Source organism: Ischnura elegans, unplaced genomic scaffold (assembly GCF_921293095.1).
Source record: "Ischnura elegans unplaced genomic scaffold, ioIscEleg1.1, whole genome shotgun sequence".
NCBI lineage: Eukaryota > Metazoa > Arthropoda > Insecta > Odonata > Coenagrionidae > Ischnura > Ischnura elegans.
This window is the reverse complement of record NW_025791690.1, coordinates 1-24,963: the sequence shown is the minus strand read 5'-3', so window position 1 is coordinate 24,963 and position 24,963 is coordinate 1. Positions and strand designations below refer to the sequence as shown.

Here is a 24,963-nt window from a genome sequence, read left to right as displayed (position 1 = left end):
CAAAACCGCTAATTTTACGTCAAATTAATGCACCTTCCATTGAAGGTTGTCAGATAATTTTTTGGCAGTAAAAATTTACCTATGAACCTAAGTTTCGAAAGAGACGTCTGCTGCAGCAGAAAGCCTGATTGCTCAAAAGAATGAAGTATTTGCGTTTCACATATTTGCAACCAAGACGGTCGGCCGATTTCTCGACCCAATATATTGGCATGAGTGTGTAGACTCTTACATGTGCCGAAATGTGATTGGCTGAGAGTGCGAGACCGTCGAAAGACGTTATAAAAAGAAAGCAGAACGTGGCGCAACCACGACTCTCTCACCGAGACAGCAGCAACATGACTGGACGTGGCAAGGGAGGAAAAGGCTTGGGGAAAGGAGGCGCCAAGCGTCATCGCAAGGTTCTTCGCGACAACATCCAGGGCATCACCAAGCCAGCCATTCGCCGTTTGGCCCGCCGTGGAGGAGTCAAGCGTATCTCCGGACTCATCTACGAGGAGACCCGCGGTGTCCTCAAGGTGTTCCTGGAGAACGTGATCCGTGACGCCGTCACCTACACCGAACACGCCAAGAGGAAGACCGTTACCGCCATGGACGTCGTGTACGCCCTCAAGCGCCAGGGACGCACCCTGTACGGATTCGGTGGTTAGATTTCCATCGTGGCAGCAGCCCATTACATCTGGCAGCTGCATCATCGAATAACAAAGGTCCTTTTCAGGACCATAGAACATGCAGGATATTATTTGCCATTGCTTAAACACGTCGCAATCACAGAAATGTGATGTCAACGATAACAAATGAAATATCAGGTAATGATGGAGTGTAAATAAAAGAACATCAATGGAATACAACTTATTTTGTCACTAATCACAAAATTAAGTAAGTTATTATGCTATTAAACCTAATACGTTCATCCATACTGAAAGTTCATTTAGTAAACTGCTGAGGGACGATCAATGTGTTTTTTTTATCCATCCAAGTTAAGCGACTTCAACAATAATGGTCGCTCAGTGTTCCATTCCCAGTACTAATTGTTGCAGTTTCAAGCGGCACAAGCCGTTGCCATTGTCGTCTATTGATAGTGTGTTGCGTTACTTAGCAACGACCAAATGCCTTCATCGCTTTTGTAACAATTCTTCGGCCGAATGCGGTGATTGTGACATATTGTTAGACATCGCCTATCAGTTACTTAGAAACGCACTGCTGCCAACATATTTTAAATTTGCTACATAGTATCGCGACTTTTTTGCTACTTTGGATATCCATTCAAATGTGTTCCTTGACACATTGTTATGCATCATTAATTAAGAAACGCACAGCTGCCACAATGTTTTCAAATTTCTACATAGTAGCGCTACGTTTTCCTTGCATTGCATATCATTTCCACTGTTTTACTTTTTCACAGCGAAGCTATACTAGATCAACAATTTTTTCACTTCATTACACTTCACCCGTCAATATTATTAAATGTATTATAATTATCTACAAGCATTACTACTTGACAACTCGATTCACCTACATGACAAATGGAAAGTAATTTCTAGACTATTTTTCGTGCGTATTTTGGGAAGTATACCAATTTTTGACATAGTCGTAAGACTGACAGACCTTGATGGTTTGCGGTCCTAAAAAGGACCATTTTTTATTCTCTTCCAAGAAAGAGATCGCTTAAGCCTTCTTCTCGGTCTTCTTGGGCAGAAGCACGGCCTGGATGTTGGGCAAGACACCACCCTGGGCGATGGTGACGCCTGAGAGGAGCTTGTTCAACTCCTCGTCGTTACGGATGGCCAGTTGGAGGTGACGAGGGATGATCCTAGTCTTCTTGTTGTCACGGGCGGCGTTACCGGCCAACTCCAAAACTTCTGCGGCGAGGTACTCCATGACGGCGGCCAGGTACACGGGGGCACCGGCACCGACACGCTCGGCGTAGTTGCCCTTGCGGAGAAGACGGTGAATACGTCCCACGGGGAACTGAAGTCCGGCCCTGCTGGAACGGGACTTGGACTTCCCCTTGACTTTGCCTCCCTTTCCTCGTCCGGACATGATGAATCAAGTTGTTTTCGGCGCTACGGTGCAGACCTCACGACGAATCGTTGACAGCGGACAGCTCCCCGTGTGGTTTATACATATTCTGGGCTGCCGCTGGCCGGTGCCTCAGCCTAATCGACCAATCGCGAATCGGCTGGTCCTGCCTCTACGGGTTATAAACTGACCCAGGATTTTTCAGATACATCTCATCGGTTGGGTCTGTCCAAACTGATTTACGCTGGTAGTACTGGTCACACGCCTTTCATCGAGCCTTGACACGCCATCATCTCCTGCCATCGCTCCGCAGCAAGAGAACGCCGATTGCGGCAAGAAGAAAGCGCTATTCCCATACTGCCATCGGCAGTAGGTCCTTAAAAGGACCATTTTTGAAGACGTCAAAAATTTTCCACATTCTACGCCAAAACCTTCCAGACACCAAGGGAAGTCGAGCGCCCTCACGGACGCAGGCCTCCGAGGCCATTAAGAGGACCTTTTTCAACAAACAAGAAGAAAACGCCATTCCCTAGTCGCAAAGAGGGCGCCCGAGGGGCTGCGGTTGGCTGCGTCTGTACCTACCATCAGGCGTAGTCACTGCGGTTCTCACCTTCGGGTGGCGCCATACTTTACAAGCGACATTTCCCTTGGTCTTCTCGGCCGTTAGTACCCGGGCTTCTGGGCCGTTAGCATCGCCCATAGCACCCCCGGAGAAAGCGGCCGGGTCCACTTCTTAGGGACCCCAAACTGCCCTCCCTGCCCTCCACCACTTGAAATTGGCCGCCATGGACTCCATGGCGGCCTCTGCCGCCAACGATGGAAATGAAGAATCCGTCAGCAGAGAAGATGAAGACATGACGTATACTGATGAAGAGGTTGACTACTTATTCTCAGAAGCAGCGCAAAAGCCTCATACGAACCAACTAGAAAACGGAAAAAGCCGCCAATCAAGCCCTACTCCACAAACCTCAACTAACATTTCAACTCCCGCACCACCATCTTCAGCCACTTCTGCACCACATAGAAAGCTTATAACCATAACAGTTCCTGAAAAACTCACCCACGATCCCCGTTTTCGCAATTTTCTCAACCTACCTGCAGAGGCAATGCCTGAATTTACCTCAGATCCTGAACGGCCCCCTTTAGGGCCTTTTACAACTCCGTCTAAGCGTAGGCGGGTTAGAAACACGCCTTCGCCACCGTCTCCGGCTCCCATTTTGCTACAGAACCAGTTCGCACCTCTGTCAGCAGACGATACTGCAGCCCCTGCAAAAGAATCAACGCCACCCGCGCAACCAAGACTTCAGAAAACAATCCCACAAAAGAAATCATCAGTCCCGCCCATCTTTTTGAAGGAACCCACGGGCTGGTCCGACAAATACCGAGCCATTAAAGCCGCCTGCGCATACCCACCAGTGTGCCACTCCACCGGCTCCTCGGTAAAGATACAAACATCTTCATCAACGGACTTCCGCGCTCTCGTGCGCCTTTTTACTGAAAAACAATGGGCGTATTTTACCTACCAACTACCGGAAGACAAAAAAACATTCCTGGTCATTCGCGGACTCCGCATAGACACGCAAATCAGCGAAATCAAAGATTCCCTATCAGAAAGGAACATCCAAGTTCAGGAAATCCGCCAGCTAAAAACCACCCGGCCCACTCAAAAACAACAGAAAGAACTGGAAGCCACTCCAACCGACGATCCTGCTTACCGACAGCAACAATACCCACCACGGAACCTTCCGCTGTTTCAGATTAAACTAATCCACCCAAACGACGTAGAACGCATAAAAAACGTCTCTTATCTCTGTGGCCTTTCGGTAACTATAGAAGATTACAAATCATCACCAGGACCGCCCCAGTGCAAGAAATGCCAGCGAATTGGGCACACAGCTAATTCCTGCGGCCTTCAAACTAGATGCGTACGCTGTGGCGGCCCACATTCCCACAGAGAATGTACAGTCGCAAAACCGGAACCGGCTAAATGTGCCAACTGCGGAGGGGAGCATCCTGCAAATTACCGGCAATGTCCAGCGTACAAGTCGTATGCCGAAAGACTGCAATCAGCCAAAAAGCAATCCTCTACCCCAGAAACGCCTGACGTCAACTCCACAACAACCTTCCCTTCTCTTCCGTCACCTGCTCCTGCTCCCATTCAGCCACAACCACAACCCCCTGCTCCACCACAACCGACCTCTCAACCTTCTCTTCAAGAAACAATTGCCTCCTTCTTCACTCCTTCTATCAAATCGAAACTGTTCTCCTGGCTAACTAACCTTGTCAAAAAATTAATAACTCCATCGGAAAAATCCAAGACAGACATACTACTCGAAGAAATCATCCAGGCAGCGCTGTTATTCATCAATGATGGATAAACGCAAGGCCATTCAACTAAGAGCACTGCAATGGAATATGAATGGAATTGGATCAAAAACAGAGGAACTTATGAACATTCTACATGAACATGTAATTGATATTGCAATCATCCAAGAAACATGGCTAAATAACAAGAAAAGAATCTACACCCCCGGGTATCACCAACTTCGTCGCGACCGCGAAGAAAAACAAGGCGGTGGCGTATTAATCTTAATCAAAACCTGCCTTATCTTCAGCCAAATTCCATTCCCAGAATTGGAATCCTTGGAAGCAGTCGGCGTAACCGTCGGAACCAACATTGGTAGCATAAACTTTTGGAGCTTCTACTATCCCCCCAAAAAGATCAATATGAATGACCTCAAATTTATAACAGAAACATTAACAGGAAGAACCTTCGCCGGTGGCGACTTAAACGCGAAGCATACCAGCTGGGGAGCTTCAACCACCAACGCCGCTGGTAGAAAAATTCATTTCATTGCCGAAGAAAGAAATGCCAAAGTTCTCACCCCATCTACCTTCACCCACTATTCCGTCCATGGCACCGCTGACATCCTCGACCTAGCCCTCACAACCAACCTCCCTGCAATAGAAAACCCCATCACTCTGGACTCATCTGCCTCCGATCACCTTCCACTCCTCTACTGTATAAACTGCTCCGCATCCGCCCGTATTCCAATCCCGAGAACTGGCATCAACCTTAATAAATTCAACCGTCTGGTTGCTGATAATATCTACAAGCTCGAAAAACTTCCGCTCTCCACCCGCACTGATGCCGACGCCTGCGTTGAACAGCTCACGGCAACAATCCGCGACTGCGCCGACGCTTCCAAATTTTCCATCCCAGAAGACAAAAATCCGGATGCTCTTCCACTAGAAATCCTCCAAGCCATTAAAAACAGAAACAAAGCCAGGAAACTGTGGCAAGCAATCAGAACAAAGGAAAACCACGACCACTTCAAGATACAGCGAAACAAAGTCAATCGCCTCCTGAAAAACCACCGCCAAAACCGTTGGGATAAAAAAGTCGCCTCCCTTTCCACGGAGGACAACTCAATCTGGAAGATGGCCAGAGCCTTAAAAAACCCCCTCAACCAGACTCCACCTCTTAAATCCGGAGACACAACTGCCTCAACCGACTACGAAAAAGCAAATCTCTTCTCGGACATGCTCGAGGCGCGATTCACAAACACCCTAGAATCCGAGCTTGAAGAAGAAGCAGAAGCACATTGGATGAGCCTAAGCTACTGTCCAAACGACCAGCCAGCTCTCACCTGCGACCACGAGATCATCGAAGTAGTCAAAGGACTCAAAAGGAAATCTGCGCCTGGCCCTGATGCTATATCGAATAAGCTACTAAAAAACCTTCCAGCCTCTGCCTTTTCCTTTCTTGCCACATTCTACAACTTCCTTTTTCACATCTCCTATTTCCCAACAGCATGGAAGCGCGCTAAAGTTATCATGCTGCCCAAACCTCAAAAACCTGCAACGAATCCTTCCTCCTACAGACCTATTTCTCTCCTCTGCACTCTTTCCAAACTGTTTGAAACTCTAATCCACAACCGCCTCAAACACCACCTATCCCTAGAACATAGCATCAGGCCAGAGCAAACAGGCTTCCAACCAAAAACATCCACAACACACCAGATCCTGCGACTAACTGAGAAAATTGCAAATGGTTTCAACGCCCGACTCATCACTCAGGCAGTCTTTCTTGATCTAGAAGCTGCGTTCGACCGGGTTTGGACCTTGGGCCTCATCTTAAAAATCTCATCCTTCCCCATCCCAATGTACCTGCAAAAAATAATCAAATCCTTCACCACAGACAGAACCTTCTACGTTAAATTCAATACAGCCTCTTCTATTACCCTTCCTATTACCTCCGGCGTCCCGCAAGGCGCCATCCTATCCCCCACCCTATTCAACATGTATGTAAATGACCTTCCCTTAATTCCCGGCAACGAGGCTTTTCTTTACGCAGACGACACCACCTTCATAGCTCAAGGTTCAAACCCGAGAACAACATCTGACTTGCTTCAAAGACAAATAGACGAATACGAAGACTGGGCAGACTCGTGGAAGCTGACGGCTAATCCTACCAAATGTATTCACATGACCTTTAGCAGGCGCCCAAAAGCGGGCACTGGAAATCCCATATATTACGGGACCAAAGAAATCAGACGGCAAGAAACATCTAAATTCCTAGGTGTAACCCTCGACAGAAAGCTGATCTGGAACCACCACATCAACAACACCATCGGAAAAACCAAAGCCGCTGCAGCAGCGCTTGGGCCACTGCTCCAGAAAAGGTCGAAATTATCGCTAAAAACTAAATGCCTTCTGTACAAAACCATGCTAAAACCACTCCTATCTTATGCTTCCCCAGTCTGGCTAATGGCTTCAAAAACCCACCTATCAAGACTACAAAAAACAGAAAATGTACTACTACGGAAGATCGTGGGTGCCCCATGGTACATACGAAACAAAGATCTGAGGAAAGACCTCAAAATAACTCCGCTATTAACTGAATTGAAAGCAAACCTTCCCATATTCAAAAGGTCTCTCATACGCACAGGAAACGAAAAAATAATTGATCTCTGGGAATATACCCCAGATCTTCACTTTAGACATCGCACGCCTCTCTTTGCCCTAATCCCTGACCACATCCCCTCCCCATGAACAAAAATAAGTAGAAACACTGAAATATCAATGAAAATATAAACAGTAGACGTGAACCCTGAAGAAACCCACTGGAGACAGCCAAAAGGCTGGGGCTAGTGACTCATAAATAAACAGAAATTCCGGCGAGGCGAGGCGAGGCAGATACATCTCGTCCAAACTGATTTACGCTGGTAGTACTGGTCACACGCCTTTCATCGAGCCTTGACACGCCATCATCTCCTGCCATCGCTCCGCAGCAAGAGAACGCCGATTGCGGCAAGAAGAAAGCGCTATTCCCATACTGCCAACGGCAGTAGGTCCTTAAAAGGACCATTTTTGAAGACGTCAAAAATTTTCCACATTCTACGCCAAAACCTTCCAGACACCAAGGGAAGTCGAGCGCCCTCACGGACGCAGGCCTCCGAGGCCATTAAGAGGTCCTTTTTCAACAAACAAGAAGAAAACGCCATTCCCTAGTCGCAAAGAGGGCGCCCGAGGGGCTGCGGTTGGCTGCGTCTGTACCTACCATCAGGCGTAGTCACTGCGGTTCTCACCTTCGGGTGGCGCCATACTTTACAAGCGACATTTCCCTTGGTCTTCTCGGCCGTTAGTACCCGGGCTTCTGGGCCGTTAGCATCGCCCATAGCACCCCCGGAGAAAGCGGCCGGGTCCACTTCTTAGGGACCCCAAACTGCCCTCCCTGCCCTCCACCACTTGAAATTGGCCGCCATGGACTCCATGGCGGCCTCTGCCGCCAACGATGGAAATGAAGAATCCGTCAGCAGAGAAGATGAAGACATGACGTATACTGATGAAGAGGTTGACTACTTATTCTCAGAAGCAGCGCAAAAGCCTCATACGAACCAACTAGAAAACGGAAAAAGCCGCCAATCAAGCCCTACTCCACAAACCTCAACTAACATTTCAACTCCCGCACCACCATCTTCAGCCACTTCTGCACCACATAGAAAGCTTATAACCATAACAGTTCCTGAAAAACTCACCCACGATCCCCGTTTTCGCAATTTTCTCAACCTACCCGCAGAGGCAATGCCTGAATTTACCTCAGATCCTGAACGGCCCCCTTTAGGGCCTTTTACAACTCCGTCTAAGCGTAGGCGGGTTAGAAACACGCCTTCGCCACCGTCTCCGGCTCCCATTTTGCTACAGAACCAGTTCGCACCTCTGTCAGCAGACGATACTGCAGCCCCTGCAAAAGAATCAACGCCACCCGCGCAACCAAGACTTCAGAAAACAATCCCACAAAAGAAATCATCAGTCCCGCCCATCTTTTTGAAGGAGCCCACGGGCTGGTCCGACAAATACCGAGCCATTAAAGCCGCCTGCGCATACCCACCAGTGTGCCACTCCACCGGCTCCTCGGTAAAGATACAAACATCTTCATCAACAGACTTCCGCGCTCTCGTGCGCCTTTTTACTGAAAAACAATGGGCGTATTTTACCTACCAACTACCGGAAGACAAAAAAACATTCCTGGTCATTCGCGGACTCCGCATAGACACGCAAATCAGCGAAATCAAAGATTCCCTATCAGAAAGGAACATCCAAGTTCAGGAAATCCGCCAGCTAAAAACCACCCGGCCCACTCAAAAACAACAGAAAGAACTGGAAGCCACTCCAACCGACGATCCTGCTTACCGACAGCAACAATACCCACCACGGAACCTTCCGCTGTTTCAGATTAAACTAATCCACCCAAACGACGTAGAACGCATAAAAAACGTCTCTTATCTCTGTGGCCTTTCGGTAACTATAGAAGATTACAAATCATCACCAGGACCGCCCCAGTGCAAGAAATGCCAGCGAATTGGGCACACAGCTAATTCCTGCGGCCTTCAAACTAGATGCGTACGCTGTGGCGGCCCACATTCCCACAGAGAATGTACAGTCGCAAAACCGGAACCGGCTAAATGTGCCAACTGCGGAGGGGAGCATCCTGCAAATTACCGGCAATGTCCAGCGTACAAGTCGTATGCCGAAAGACTGCAATCAGCCAAAAAGCAATCCTCTACCCCAGAAACGCCTGACGTCAACTCCACAACAACCTTCCCTTCTCTTCCGTCACCTGCTCCTGCTCCCATTCAGCCACAACCACAACCCCCTGCTCCACCACAACCGACCTCTCAACCTTCTCTTCAAGAAACAATTGCCTCCTTCTTCACTCCTTCTATCAAATCGAAACTGTTCTCCTGGCTAACTAACCTTGTCAAAAAATTAATAACTCCATCGGAAAAATCCAAGACAGACATACTACTCGAAGAAATCATCCAGGCAGCGCTGTTATTCATCAATGATGGATAAACGCAAGGCCATTCAACTAAGAGCACTGCAATGGAATATGAATGGAATTGGATCAAAAACAGAGGAACTTATGAACATTCTACATGAACATGTAATTGATATTGCAATCATCCAAGAAACATGGCTAAATAACAAGAAAAGAATCTACACCCCCGGGTATCACCAACTTCGTCGCGACCGCGAAGAAAAACAAGGCGGTGGCGTATTAATTTTAATCAAAACCTGCCTTATCTTCAGCCAAATTCCATTCCCAGAATTGGAATCCTTGGAAGCAGTCGGCGTAACCGTCGGAACCAACATTGGTAGCATAAACTTTTGGAGCTTCTACTATCCCCCCAAAAAAATCAATATGAATGACCTCAAATTTATAACAGAAACATTAACAGGAAGAACCTTCGCCGGTGGCGACTTAAACGCGAAGCATACCAGCTGGGGAGCTTCAACCACCAACGCCGCTGGTAGAAAAATTCATTTCATTGCCGAAGAAAGAAATGCCAAAGTTCTCACCCCATCTACCTTCACCCACTATTCCGTCCATGGCACCGCTGACATCCTCGACCTAGCCCTCACAACCAACCTCCCTGCAATAGAAAACCCCATCACTCTGGACTCATCTGCCTCCGATCACCTTCCACTCCTCTACTGTATAAACTGCTCCGCATCCGCCCGTATTCCAATCCCGAGAACTGGCATCAACCTTAATAAATTCAACCGTCTGGTTGCTGATAATATCTACAAGCTCGAAAACCTTCCGCTCTCCACCCGCACTGATGCCGACGCCTGCGTTGAACAGCTCACGGCAACAATCCGCGACTGCGCCGACGCTTCCAAATTTTCCATCCCAGAAGACAAAAATCCGGATGCTCTTCCACTAGAAATCCTCCAAGCCATTAAAAACAGAAACAAAGCCAGGAAACTGTGGCAAGCAATCAGAACAAAGGAAAACCACGACCACTTCAAGATACAGCGAAACAAAGTCAATCGCCTCCTGAAAAACCACCGCCAAAACCGTTGGGATAAAAAAGTCGCCTCCCTTTCCACGGAGGACAACTCAATCTGGAAGATGGCCAGAGCCTTAAAAAACCCCCTCAACCAGACTCCACCTCTTAAATCCGGAGACACAACTGCCTCAACAGACTACGAAAAAGCAAATCTCTTCTCGGACATGCTCGAGGCGCGATTCACAAACACCCTAGAATCCGAGCTTGAAGAAGAAGCAGAAGCACATTGGATGAGCCTAAGCTACTGTCCAAACGACCAGCCAGCTCTCACCTGCGACCACGAGATCATCGAAGTAGTCAAAGGACTCAAAAGGAAATCTGCGCCTGGCCCTGATGCTATATCGAATAAGCTACTAAAAAACCTTCCAGCCTCTGCCTTTTCCTTTCTTGCCACATTCTACAACTTCCTTTTTCACATCTCCTATTTCCCAACAGCATGGAAGCGCGCTAAAGTTATCATGCTGCCCAAACCTCAAAAACCTGCAACGAATCCTTCCTCCTACAGACCTATTTCTCTCCTCTGCACTCTCTCCAAACTGTTTGAAACTCTAATCCACAACCGCCTCAAACACCACCTATCCCTAGAACATAGCATCAGGCCAGAGCAAACAGGCTTCCAACCAAAAACATCCACAACACACCAGATCCTGCGACTAACTGAGAAAATTGCAAATGGTTTCAACGCCCGACTCATCACTCAGGCAGTCTTTCTTGATCTAGAAGCTGCGTTCGACCGGGTTTGGACCTTGGGCCTCATCTTAAAAATCTCATCCTTCCCCATCCCAATGTACCTGCAAAAAATAATCAAATCCTTCACCACAGACAGAACCTTCTACGTTAAATTCAATACAGCCTCTTCTATTACCCTTCCTATTACCTCCGGCGTCCCGCAAGGCGCCATCCTATCCCCCACCCTATTCAACATGTATGTAAATGACCTTCCCTTAATTCCCGGCAACGAGGCTTTTCTTTACGCAGACGACACCACCTTCATAGCTCAAGGTTCAAACCCGAGAACAACATCTGACTTGCTTCAAAGACAAATAGACGAATACGAAGACTGGGCAGACTCGTGGAAGCTGACGGCTAATCCTACCAAATGTATTCACATGACCTTTAGCAGGCGCCCAAAAGCGGGCACTGGAAATCCCATATATTACGGGACCAAAGAAATCAGACGGCAAGAAACATCTAAATTCCTAGGTGTAACCCTCGACAGAAAGCTGATCTGGAACCACCACATCAACAACACCATCGGAAAAACCAAAGCCGCTGCAGCAGCGCTTGGGCCACTGCTCCAGAAAAGGTCGAAATTATCGCTAAAAACTAAATGCCTTCTGTACAAAACCATGCTAAAACCACTCCTATCTTATGCTTCCCCAGTCTGGCTAATGGCTTCAAAAACCCACCTATCAAGACTACAAAAAACAGAAAATGTACTACTACGGAAGATCGTGGGTGCCCCATGGTACATACGAAACAAAGATCTGAGGAAAGACCTCAAAATAACTCCGCTATTAACTGAATTGAAAGCAAACCTTCCCATATTCAAAAGGTCTCTCATACGCACAGGAAACGAAAAAATAATTGATCTCTGGGAATATACCCCAGATCTTCACTTTAGACATCGCACGCCTCTCTTTGCCCTAATCCCTGACCACATCCCCTCCCCATGAACAAAAATAAGTAGAAACACTGAAATATCAATGAAAATATAAACAGTAGACGTGAACCCTGAAGAAACCCACTGGAGACAGCCAAAAGGCTGGGGCTAGTGACTCATAAATAAACAGAAATTCCGGCGAGGCGAGGCGAGGCAGATACATCTCGCTGCTACGCAACGTTGATACCAACATGCCACCCAAGACTAGCGGAAAGGCTGCCAAGAAGGCCGGCAAGGCCCAGAAGAACATCTCCAAGGGAGACAAGAAGAAGAAGCGCAGGAGGAAGGAGAGCTACGCAATCTACATCTACAAGGTGTTGAAGCAGGTCCACCCTGACACCGGTATCTCCTCCAAGGCCATGAACATCATGAACTCCTTCGTCAACGACATCTTCGAGAGGATCGCCGCCGAGGCTTCCCGTCTCGCTCACTACAACAAGCGCTCCACCATCACCTCCAGGGAGGTGCAGACCGCCGTCAGGCTCCTGCTCCCCGGTGAACTGGCCAAGCACGCCGTGTCTGAGGGCACCAAGGCTGTGACCAAGTACACCAGCTCCAAGTAAATTACTTGGTAGCGCCCCAACGGCCCTTTTTAGGGCCCTACATCATTCAGTGTGATGTTTCCATTGCTTACTTCAACGACAAAAACGAAGTTCCACTTTAAAATTCACAACGGTAGTCCATATCTCATTTTTAGTGCTCAGAAGGTCCTAATTTTTATGATTAATCCTTGGTTGCCATAGCAACAGATTGTTGATCATTCATCAGTTATTTCATTCCAACAGTCTGTGATTGTTGCCGTCGCATTGTCAAAGCGAAGTGTGACGGTGTCTCCGGGCTCTCTCAAATGTTCAAGTTCAAAAGTCGTTTTTCCACGAGCGTAACAGATACAATGTTCCCACAAATTAATAATTTATGCAACATTATTTTCTCTTTCCTTATCTTCATGGCAGATGTTTTTCCTTTCCCTCTATCGCGTACATGAATTTCTACTATCGCTATATGTAAAGTCCTCCGTAACGTCTCCACAGTTCCTCGTTGCATGACAATCCGTCCAGTGCGTTCAAATTTTGTCTACTTGCAGCCGCACGAGACGATCGTTAATGTTATTTCCTTGTTATGACAACAAAAGGCACTTTGTTACTCAGAAAACTGGTGGGACAGTTTCTCTTACGTCAAACCGTTTGTCCGTTATTCCATCATTTTCAGTTCACTCCATATTCCACGTTGGCAGCCCATTGTAATCCATCTTCGAAAGCCTCTACTTTGTCACGGGAGGTCCGCGCTTCAGCTGTCTTCCTTTCCGCAACATTTATGAAAACTAACTCTTACAGATCCATTTCCGAAACTGATACTTTTGAAATGGAATTTATGCGCCGTTGATGCTCAATTTCATTCCTGTATGACATTTAACTCCAAATTGTTACAAAGTCAGATAGTGAACTATCGAATCTAATCACCGAATGAGTATAACATTCTTCAAAAGCCATACATATCTTCGCCAACGGCCATACCACGTTGAATACACCGGTTCTCGTCCGATCACCGAAGTTAAGCAACGTCGGGCCCGGATAGTACTTGGATGGGTGACCGCCTGGGAACACCGGGTGCTGTTGGTATCACTTTTTATTTTTTTCCCCTATCCTTATGAGAACTAATTACAAGTTATTCACCACATGCATGCGTTGAAGGATGTGCATTGCATTTTCTTTTACGTGAAATGGCAGTACTCCCACTTCCTTCAAGTGAAACGATTGAAACACGCCACTTCAGTTTTCCCAGTTAACTTTTCCTTATCGCGCAGAACGCTGCCTTTGTGCAGTCCATGCCATTTCTTAGGCCCATACCATTCCTTCCGTATTCTACACGTAAGTTACTTACATCGTACATACTGAAAAAAATCATTTCGCTCGAGTAAATTCCGTAAGTATAGTAAATGACATCTCATGAAGGAAACGTCGGTGATTACAGCGAAAATTATATTGTTCCACGAACGATCGATATAACTTTTTTATTCACCACTCTTGGATAATATATTTCTGTTCCTAGGTTGATACATTCGTTGTCATTCGTAGAGAAACCGCGCTTAAAACAGTCAAGCCCGGAAAATTTACATAAAGTAATGTAACGCCGAACAATGTACTTCTCGAAATTATTCCTTGAGAGAACTGCTTTTCCTGTCTGCATTCCATAATGCTCCATTTCCTGCGAATCCATTTTTAAAATGAAATGCATACCCAAAATAATTTCGATCATGAAACAGTTGACACAACAACAGGCGACATTCACTAAGCGATGGGAGCTGAAAGAAATCGCCATTACAGTAACAAGCACACCGTTGCTACAGACATTTTTCAGAAACACATTTTCAAATATCGAGTACATGAAATAACGGAATTGAGAGACACTAAAGCACATCCAACTACTGCGGGAAACTGGCAACTATTAAACTTAAAAAAATATTTTAACTCAGCTACCACGAGCTATGCATTGCCAGAAAATGCCGAGAAAAATTCTTTAAAAAAAGAAGACGAAGGTCAATTTGTGAAATGCTTTCAACGATTAGTATTCTCCTTTAAGATTTTCTGGAAACGAAAATTAATTCATAGCGTAATAATTAAAACCCTGCTACGTGCGATTCCCTTCATTAACCGGATCGGCTATTGATCATTCATCATTCCTTTTCTTACACGTGTGTTGCGTCAAAAGGTGGAAGATACAAACGACGTAATGTCAGGTGTCACTGACAAACTTGCAACAATGTAATAATTAATCTCGTCATCCGCATCCCGGGACAAGTATTGCATCGTGAGTGCTCAAAAAGTAACACGCGCTGCCGCTAGATGGTGCGACGGAGGCCACTCCGCAGTCCGGTGCCTGCCTCGCCGGGCGCGTGCAAACACAAGTTTGAACGTTCGATCCCCCGAGGGAGAGCGCACCCGGGCTATTGTTTACGACCGAGGTCAACAATGCCAATGCATACGCTGTCGAGTCCTCGGATCTTGACTGTCTCGAACAATTACTATTAATGACAGCAATGGCACATAGCCTTTTCGTCCGAAGACGCAAAGCTTGCGTCCGTTTCGCACGTAAAACCACTTATAAATTCAATCTATGAACACATCATTGTAAACCTGCACATTTCTCATCGTTGGTGAATGTTAATTTTGACTGAAGGAAATTAAATCCGGGCAATGCTATTAACTGCCGACCACCGAGCGTCGCTCGGCGTATCGCATTTTATTTTCGCGTTCAAAACTAGCGGACCACTTCCACTCCCATACGAATTGAGTTCCTGCAAGTCTCGACACGCACACTGACTAGGCAGCCGGTATCGGGGGTGTCGAGCCTGGAGAAAAGCAAAACAAAATGCTGTCGTCCGAACTTGCGTGTCATGCGATGGATAAAATTGTGCTCCCGGAACATGAAGGACGCAATTTCTTTCTTTCATTATGTCTCGTTTACGTTGTAATGGCACGCCTGCAATCGGTTAAACGAAAAAAAAGCTTGCAGATGCATTCGAGAAATACATTAATCGCGGAGTTGTTTCGTGAACGATTCATTACATCAATTCCATTACAGATTTATTGTAACAGTTACTCATCAAACGCACGACGTCCTACGAAGCACAATTTCGACGGCCTATCAAAGACAATGAAACGCAAACGTACGATACTTACTATCGATACTTAATTCGCAACAATAAGAATTTTTCAATGCAAGCAATTAGTAGTGGTACACTTCCCACACGCAAATCGGTGCAACAACTTCAGCGTCAGTACTTGTTCAAACAATTGAAAACAACTGCAATGAAACCAGCAAACACCCGGTTGCTAAGGATAATTAGCACGTCAACAATCACATTTCTCATTCCCTTCCCCGGGAAAGACCAGCGATTATAAAGTTTGATGTAATGACATCGAGTAATTATCACCCATGGCGAAACCTTTTGAAATTTCGAGCCCCTACGGTTACCTCGTAACAATCAGTAACGCATTGAAAGAGCACAGTTTACATTTTTTCCCGAAAATCATAACACATGCGGTGTGCGAAAATGAGTGTCGAGGACTTAAAATAGTCTTCGACGCTTTGCACAATGCGTTCCCACATTTCCGATAACCAACGATGAACATAATTTTGCAAAATCACAAATAAACTTGCGTATGAGTGCCGCTACTTACAACATTTCACGGTTTCCATTCAATCATATGACAATGGCGTTTTGCTGGTCTCCAATTTCACGAGTCTGAGGAAACGTTTGTGATTTGACGTTTTACAATTAATTCCTTTTCCATATCCGATAAAATTCTTTTGGCCTCCGTGATGCTAACACTACGCTTTTCAAGTCACATGTCAACTTAACACAGCATTACCATGGAATGTTATCGTTGCCCTAATTAATTATGTAGTTCCACTGCGAAGAAGTTATGAAATATCACACAAGGAATTATATTCGGACGAAAGGCACGTTAACAATAATCAACGCCGGCTGACAGTGGAAATGCGGTGTGCACTATTCGACATCGCTGACTGCTTTCATAACAGCAGTCCAAATACATAGCATTACACTTATTATTAATCCGGATCTGCCAATGCACATAACTTCACACATACAGAGTATACGACCACGATGTAACACCGTAAACACTTCCATTAAAATATTCCGTAATAAATTTTGTGAAACCAAACAATCCGTTGCTAAGGAATTCGCGAAAAATGTTCTTCCTTCAACTCCTTCGTCAACATTTCAAACAGTGCACAGTGCCTAAGATACAAAGTGCAAGGGAAAACCATCAACGTCTTAGCACATTCAAAGGCAAACACTTTTAAATTATGCCACGATTCACTCAACTTGAAACAATTAAGGACGCCACGAGTAATTTATGTTTTCTTACGATGCACAATTAAACGCTGGGATCAATCAACCGTCATCATCGTCAAACAGTGTATTAATCACATCACAGTTCACTTTTCTACACAAAAGAGAAAGCCAAGGAATAACACAGACAACGATTATGAATGTAAAAAGTGGAAAAATAAGTAACAGCGTACTTACTCGGCTCTTCGGCTGTAGATCACAATCGCTGTTGTCAACACACTTCATTCCCGTACATTTCACTAACTTTTCCTATGCATCCAGCGACACAGACACTTTCAATCCTTTCCTCACGATTGCCAAGCGTCACAAAGAACACTACAGAACCGGCGTTATGTCAGTTACAGCTGATAAACATTATACAATTATCACTGATATTAGTTACTCGCGACGTCTTCTCACCACAGCTGCCGCAGCAAGAGCGATCGAGTGGTAATACAGATTCGGCCGCTAGATGGTGCGGGGGGAACCTCCAGCAGTCCACTGCGCGCATCGCTGTTGGGAATTAGGAATCGCGCGTGGGAAAGCAATTGGGATAATTATTCGCAACGCAGCGGCAATATGCGAATCCTTGCCATACCTAATGAACCATCGATTGTCAATTGTCGTGAACTATTAATGTTCTCCACAACAATGGCACATCGAACGACCAAATCCCCGCCTTAAAGTCGCATATAATATCGTAAATTAAGCCAAGATTCAAGCGCAATGTGGTGAACATTTGCATAATTGGAATATAGAGTACTCTTGTACCTCAAAATATCCACCAAAACGTACCGCATGATGCAGAGTCTTACGTGGTTTTCGACGATTTCCAAGCGATTTCAAACCAATATATCAAGTACGGATGTCACTGTTAACATTCGTATGGCGAAGGAAATGATGTAGCAATCAGGAATTACTGAAAGAGGCAGTACAATATGGGAAATGTTTGTGAGTTTGCCTTTGACGTTTGAAAAGTAATTCCTCTACTACGTCCGATAACATTCCTTGGGCTCCGTTATGCTAACAGTTCGCTTTTAAAATCACATGTTAAGTTATCACAGCTTACCATAAAACTGCCCAAATTATTTACGTTACAATATCCCTGCCCTAATTATTTACGTTATTCCGCTGCCAAGAAAAAATGAAATAGCACAAAAGGAATTACATTCCCACGAAAGGAACGTTAAGAATAACCAACGACGCCTGACGGTAGGAATGGGACGTGTAATCGTCAACATCGTTAATTGTTCTTTCATTGCACTTGCTAGACTTAGCATTGACACGTATTACTAATCAAGATCTGCCAATTAAAATCACTTCACTCATGCAAATTTAAGGACGACGATATAACACGCTAAACACTTCCATTTAATTATTCCGTATTCACTAATGTGAAACCAGCAATCCGTTGCTAAGGAAGAAATTAGCGAAAAATATTCTTCCTTCCACTCTTTCGTCAACATTTCAAACAGTGCACAGTGCCTAACATACAAAGTGCAAGGGATAACCATCAACGCCTTAGCACAGAAAAGGCAAACAGTTTTAAATTAAGCCACGATTCACTCAACTTGTAACAATTAAGGACGCCACGAATAATTTCGGTTTTCTTAGGATACACAATTACACGTTGGGATCAATCAACCGTCATCATCGTCAAACAGTGAATTAATCACTACACAGTTTACTTTTCCACACGAAAGAGAAACGCAAGGAACAACACAGTCAACGAATACGAGCGTGAAAAGTGTTTAAATAAGTAATAGCGTACTTACTCGGCTCGCTGGTTGTGGATCACAGTATTCACCTGCACGGCTATCAGAATCGCTGTTTTCATCACACTATTGATTCTCGTGCATTTCACTCACTTTTCCTATACATCCATCGACACAGACACTTTCACTCATTTCCTCGCGTTTGCTGTGCGTCACAAAGAACACTACATAACCGGCGTTATGTGAGTAACCGCTGATAAACATGGACTAATTATAACTGATAATAATTATTCGCGTCGTCTTCTCACGACAGCTACCGCTGATCGAGTAGTAATTCAGAATCCGCCGACAGATGGCGCGGGAGGCCTTTTCGCAGTCGCTCGCCGTGGACGTCCAGAGCGGAATTTGAAATATCGTCTCTCGGTGGGATTTCTATCCCGGATTGCGACTCGGCGCAAGTATGCGAACGCTAGCCACGATGAATGATTTATCGACTCATCCGCGGTCAATTGTCGTGAAATGCGGAAAAACAAATGTTGTCATTTACAACAATGAAACACCGCACTGTATTCCAACGACGCGAAGCACGGAATATATGTAAATAATCCATTCATCAAACACAGTATCGTTTAAACGTACATGATCGGAACACGACCGCCTCGTAAATGATCATCTGCCAGTGAAGTGACGACTGTCAAGCGGTGTCTTTCCTCCGCCCGCGATTTGCATTTCATTTCGGCGTTCGGAGGGAGCGGACCGCTTCGACTCCAGGCAGGAATACACTCCGTGCGGCTGACGATTCTCGGCATCGCGGGTGCAGGGCAGGGGGCCGCGAGGCAGAGAACATCTCGGACGTAGGTGCTCGTCGCGATAACACGGATAAGCGGGGAAAGAACTCGGCTCGGTTATACCTTAGGTTAGGTGATTAGAAGTGATTCATTGATTAGCCGTAAATACCGGACCATTTCATTAGCATATCGATTCCGCGACGAATGCAGTGAGCGATTTAACTGTTTGTCACCGTTCCTTCCTACTCTGAAAATGTTTCGTGCCCGAGTTGCTGCCCGCAGTTGTCCACGATTCAATTTTACATTTTCCCTAACGGTACCGTAAGTTCTTACTACATTTTTGCATGCCACGGTGAATGACAATCGTTCTCCAGTCTCTTTGCCATCGGAGTGAAGCGGAAATTACATCCTTTCGCGAGCGATCGAAGAATTTCCTTATGCGAATTAATTATTCCTCGTGAGTAGTCAGGTCTACTTTCCTTCCTCGATTGCACCCTACATACGTCAAATATCCTTCCTCTTCTCAATAAGTGATATCGTCACTGTCTGCCAGTGTCAACGACTTATCCTTAAACCGAACTCCCATAGTTGTACATATTCGCAGTACACGAGAAAAGTTCGCAGAGTTTCGGAGTATAGCCGTACATTTAGTCAGTAAAGGGAGAGAACCGATTAATTAATATCTTATGAGTAGGCAATCCACATTTCTCTACACTGTATTAAAACGCACGGAACGACTTAATCCGTAGCAATAAATTTCCGTGCCTTCTGCCTTGAGTATATGTTAATGAACACACTCGTCTCTTCCACAATGATTTTCAAAGCATAACTCAATTATTTGGAAAGCTTTTCGTGACATTGAGCAGTTTCGCTTGAGCGCTGAACGATATAGTTACCCTTAGTAACGAAGTTATTTGGTTTCCTGTTGGCTGTTTGCTACACATAAACATTTCAATGCAAGACGTAACGCGAGTACAGCAAATAATGGAAACTTTGCATCGCTAATTCTTTCAACGTTACGTGCGACGTAACATAGCAACCAACGGTGGAAAATCATGGAATTCGCTTATCAAAAATGCCACTTCTTGCAAGTACTGCTAATTTTTATTAATAGGGGAATGTTGTCTGCTTAATATAAATTGCCTCCCGAAGACATATAAGACACGGGAAAAAAAATTCTGTGGCCTGTAAGTTGACAAATAGCAATCCAATTTCATACACTTTACCCAAATCCTTTGCTGATTTCTACCAAATATTTTGATGTCCCTCGTGAACCGAAAACTTTGATAAATTTAGTCATAACTCCATAATTCTAACATAATTTTTTTTCGTGCACCGCATTGGAAACCATTCTTGCCATTGTGTTACTTCAGCATGTTAATTAGGAATGGTTTGCAAGGGAAATGCAGAAAAAGCGAGAATGTTATTGATATTCTCCCCTTCTTCGGTTACTAGTGAATGACTGCGTCTCGTATTAATATACCATAAATTAACTAATAACAAGCTGGTCGCCTATTTCGCACTTGGCTGCGAACTGTCCGAGTATGGTTCCGCCGCCGCCGCTAGATGGTGCGGCGTGCTTCTCCCGGCGATTCACAGACTCTTTCTCTGCGCACATCGGCCGACGGAAAGGCGGCTACTGAAATAAGAAACATTCCTTCGGGTAACCGCGCGGGTGAGAAAATCCCAGAGCGCCTATTTTCCCCTTCATTAAATCACGGGAATGAAAGAAAATTCTAAAATGTGATGCATCATTCCCAATGCAGTCCCCCGTGACTTTGAAATAAATTTTTAGCCGTGGTGGACACGGAATATCGCAAACACCTTTTCCATACACACCGGAGTCGCGTTAAATGCCGGAATCGTCTAAAATTATGCTCCCTCGTCACGAGCATTTTCTTTCGTTGCAGTTGGAAAGTATTACTTGGCGAATCAGATTATTCAGCGTCCTTAGTGGAAGATGTATTTGTATCCCTCATTCTCTAATTCATTGATGAAGACTGTTTCAGAAAAAAACCAGTGCGACGTAATCCATTTCGTGCAGTCAGTTATAAACATTTCCCTCCATACCGTTTCAAAGTTTTATTCGTCCACAAATTTTTTGTAACGCACTCTCTCTTCGTGCGAAGTACCGCCACGTGGAAAGAATCCGGGGGTGGGGAAATTCTTGGGTCAACGAAGACAACTTTCCTGGGAACCCGTGTGTGGGGTAGTTCCCACGCTTGGATCCGGGTGGTGGGGGACGGGTTCCCCCACCACGAACCTAAACGCAGCGAGTGGGGCAGGGGACGCCGGGAAGAAAAAAAGAAGTTCCAACGGGCGAATTTTTCAAAAGACGCAATGGCCTCCTTCGTTTGTTTCCCGTCGACGTAAAAAGTGAGTAAGTGTTTTCTATTCATGGCATCATTCAATACCTGCCGTATCGAAAGACTTGCAGGCGAGGATAATCACTCCAATGACAGCAACACATACTTTCATGGCATAGCACCATTAAAAATGTTGGAAAGGTAATCGACTGCCATTAATGGAAGTAGGGTTTTGCAAGGCTTCGAGATAACGTGTAATACTTGAAAAAAAGAAAAAACGCTCAATGTATACCGTTCCTTCGTCAACAGTACACTTTCATTACTTTCACGCAATAGTCATGTCGAGGAATTTATCAATCAATGATCGGTGTACACGTCCAATGAAGTGTTTCCATAGCGCAAGTGAAATTTTAGGGTTGGAAATATTTCCGTCGGGCATACGTTTCACGAAAGCAAATGCCAGTCGCCCGCCTGTATGGGAACATGAAGGGGACTCTTGTTCCCACGGTCGGAAATGGTGGTGGGGGAAGGTACGTCTCCCCGACCGAGAAGCGGCAGCGTGTGACGTAAGCAACTGTCGGTAGGGGAGAACTTTGAATCGAGGTCGGCTCCCTGCCAACGGACAGTTTTTTTGAAGGGGCGCACTATCGTTCGTCATTCCTCCACGTAAATGTTACGAAATCGGTTCGCATCACAGGGGCAGTAATGCCACCTCATAATCGCAATTGGGAAAAAGAGTGAAGCGCGATAAGCGAGGAAGGATAATAATTTCCTATTCCGTAATATAACTCGGAGTAAAACCACGAATTCCTGTCTCCGTGGCAGTGTGTTGGCATTGGGAGATAGATAAATGACATAAAGAAAAATGTATGAATGTAGGGAAAAACATTTTGTTCCAAGAATGGTGAAAACGATTTTTTACACATTGCTTAACCAACAAAGAGCATAACACCGTCAAGTCCGGAAAATGTAGATGAAGAAATTGGAACGACAAGAATTATCTTTCTCAAATTAATTCCCTCGTTACGCATTACATAATCATCTTTTGCCAGAAAATTTCTTTGAAGAAGTAAATGCATCCCTTGCGTTACATCGATCATTAAACAGTCGAAACAACAACAGGCGACATTTACCAATGGATTAAAGCTGAAACGAATCGCCATTACACCAACAAGCACACCGTTACGAAAGACATTTTTCATAAACACATTTTCAAAGATGGACCAAAAGATATAACGGAATTGAGAATTGCTTAAGCATCAAGGGACTGTTGTCTGGAAATGGTAACTATTCAACAGAAACAAAAGCAGATACAACCGCGAAGAAACCAGATCTTCCTTCGATTCTCAAGTCATGATAACTTTTTGAGGATTCGGTCATGTACTCGCCAACGGCCACACCACGTACAATTCACCGGTTCTCGTTCGATCACCGAAGTTAAACTACGTAGGGCCCGGATAGTACTTGGACGGGTGACCGCCTGGGAATACCGGGTGCTGTTGGCATTACTTTTATTCTTCAACTTGTTTAAAAAAAATATTTTCAATCACCTACCGCGAGCAATGCAGAGCCGGAATATGCCGCGAAAATTTCTTTTGAGAAAGAAATGTCACTATGTGAAATATTTTCTACATATTTTATTCGCGTGTTTCAAGAGTGACATTAATGTAGCGTTGGAGAGGAAAGGCTTTGGGAAAAATCCATTTTCAGTCATTACTGCAATCACTTCCTCGGAATTTATTCCCTAATGCGAGAGTTTCGTTGATTCCGATATGTGGTGAATGAGAGAAATAGGTTTGGGAATAATTTTAATTTGCATGCCACGCGACACTTTCCTTCGATCCTCGGTTATCACAGCGGGATTACATACTCTAAAGGCATGGAAATCGGCTTCCGCTTCCCGGTGTCCATTGGGAGATGGCGTGCAGAGGGTTTTTCATTGAATTATTAAAAATAGTTTAAACTACCCAAGTAATTAATAACGGTCATTTTCAGAAAAGATAAGGTTTGAAGATTGTTATCATACCATCGATGTTCAACGGTACATCTCCCTAACCATCCCACGGTACGTTTTCGCGAAAGCACGAAATTTCGATGCTCGATCAACAATACGCCATTACCTTGGCAACGAGGCAAGACGAGAATCAACAACACAGGCGTACGGGTAATGACAGCGCAGCACTCATTGACGTGGAATTAGTTACATTTCTTGGTTAAACGTGGCATTCTCGGATGGTATAATACATTGTATCGTATGCTGGACTCATCGCCTGCCGTTTCACGGAACCGTGTCTCGGGAGGTGGTGCGCCCTAGTGGCAGTTGCGGAACTATCGGCTAGGATTCTTGCATCACACAAGAACCTCACGGAATTTGAGTAAAAATTTTAGGTATTAAAACGCAATTTGGAAGTGGTACTCGTCGCAAACACTGTGACAAGTGTTCCCTAATGTGCAAGTGAAGTCCCCGTGTCGATGTTGTCCCCGTGTTTGTGAAATGTATGGTAGAAGAAAGGCGGCGCAAAGTGAAGTGTTGGAAGGCGACAGAGGAAAAATTCGGAAAAAAAATCCGTTATTGCGTGTGAGTGAGAAAATGTGTTAACGCGAAGATATTGGAAGTGCATACTTTCATGTGAATGTGGTAATTATGTCGTTGCATTGCAAATACAACCAATACATCATTTGTTTGTTCAGGCTGAAGTTGGCCGATGTGTAGGAGTTTGCTGATAAGAAAGGCAAACGATAGGGAAATGTGGGCCGTAATGCAGTGAATTCATACATTAATTCTTTCGATAAATTACTGATCATGTTATTAGTTAAAGGCTGGGCGTCGTTAGGGAAATATAATTTTTCATGGTTAAATGTTGGAATGAGCTGTTATGTTGTCAACGCTTCGAGAGTACACAAACTGTGTCATTATGGAAATTAGTTTGTTTTATGCAATTAAACAGATCAGGAATAAGTGGTTTACCTTTCTTAGCATTTGAAAAGTTATGTGATGGAAATCGATACCCAAGGAGAGATATCATGATAGGTGAAGTTTGCAATTTGAAAACAAGTCTTAATTGTCGGGGCATTATGCAGAATAACATTGGTATTTGATGTTCGGAAATTGTAAAACTTGACTGGAGTATGCGTTTTAGGAAGTGTATCAATGGAAGCGTTAGTCTATGGGGATAGTTTGGGAATAGAATGATGATTGGGGGAATGTTGATATGTGCAGTTGTGGCATCAGGGCTTGGAGATTACATAATATG

At 45.0% G+C, this 24,963-nt stretch overlaps 3 protein-coding genes and 2 non-coding genes across 5 annotated transcripts; 4 read left to right on the top strand and 1 right to left on the bottom strand.

Annotated features, from left to right (window-relative positions):
• Positions 1-323: 323 nt before the first annotated feature.
• On the top strand, positions 324-722 carry LOC124173503 (histone H4). The gene has a single exon (XM_046552953.1). It carries the CDS (start codon positions 336-338, stop codon positions 645-647), a length of 312 nt encoding a protein of 103 aa, XP_046408909.1. The 5' UTR covers positions 324-335; the 3' UTR covers positions 648-722.
• An 869-nt stretch (positions 723-1,591) lies between these two features.
• Positions 1,592-2,128, bottom strand: LOC124173502 (histone H2A). The gene has a single exon (XM_046552952.1). It carries the CDS (start codon positions 2,038-2,040, stop codon positions 1,666-1,668), a length of 375 nt encoding a protein of 124 aa, XP_046408908.1. The 5' UTR covers positions 2,041-2,128; the 3' UTR covers positions 1,592-1,665.
• A 10,081-nt stretch (positions 2,129-12,209) lies between these two features.
• Positions 12,210-12,645, top strand: LOC124173500 (histone H2B). Its single transcript, XM_046552949.1, has one exon. It carries the CDS (start codon positions 12,234-12,236, stop codon positions 12,603-12,605), a length of 372 nt encoding a protein of 123 aa, XP_046408905.1. The 5' UTR covers positions 12,210-12,233; the 3' UTR covers positions 12,606-12,645.
• An 897-nt stretch (positions 12,646-13,542) lies between these two features.
• Positions 13,543-13,661, top strand: LOC124173504. Its single transcript, XR_006868583.1, has one exon. It is a non-coding gene; the product is annotated as a 5S ribosomal RNA (ribosomal RNA).
• Positions 13,662-23,095: 9,434 nt separating this feature from the next.
• On the top strand, positions 23,096-23,214 carry LOC124173505. Its single transcript, XR_006868584.1, has one exon. It is a non-coding gene; the product is annotated as a 5S ribosomal RNA (ribosomal RNA).
• Positions 23,215-24,963: the final 1,749 nt, after the last annotated feature.

Bases quoted from the DNA above. Each gene is read 5' to 3' on its own strand.
- LOC124173503 (XM_046552953.1), top strand. From the start codon at position 336: ATGACTGGACGTGGCAAGGGAGGAAAAGGCTTGGGGAAAGGAGGCGCC.
- LOC124173502 (XM_046552952.1), bottom strand. From the start codon at position 2,040: ATGTCCGGACGAGGAAAGGGAGGCAAAGTCAAGGGGAAGTCCAAGTCC.
- LOC124173500 (XM_046552949.1), top strand. From the start codon at position 12,234: ATGCCACCCAAGACTAGCGGAAAGGCTGCCAAGAAGGCCGGCAAGGCC.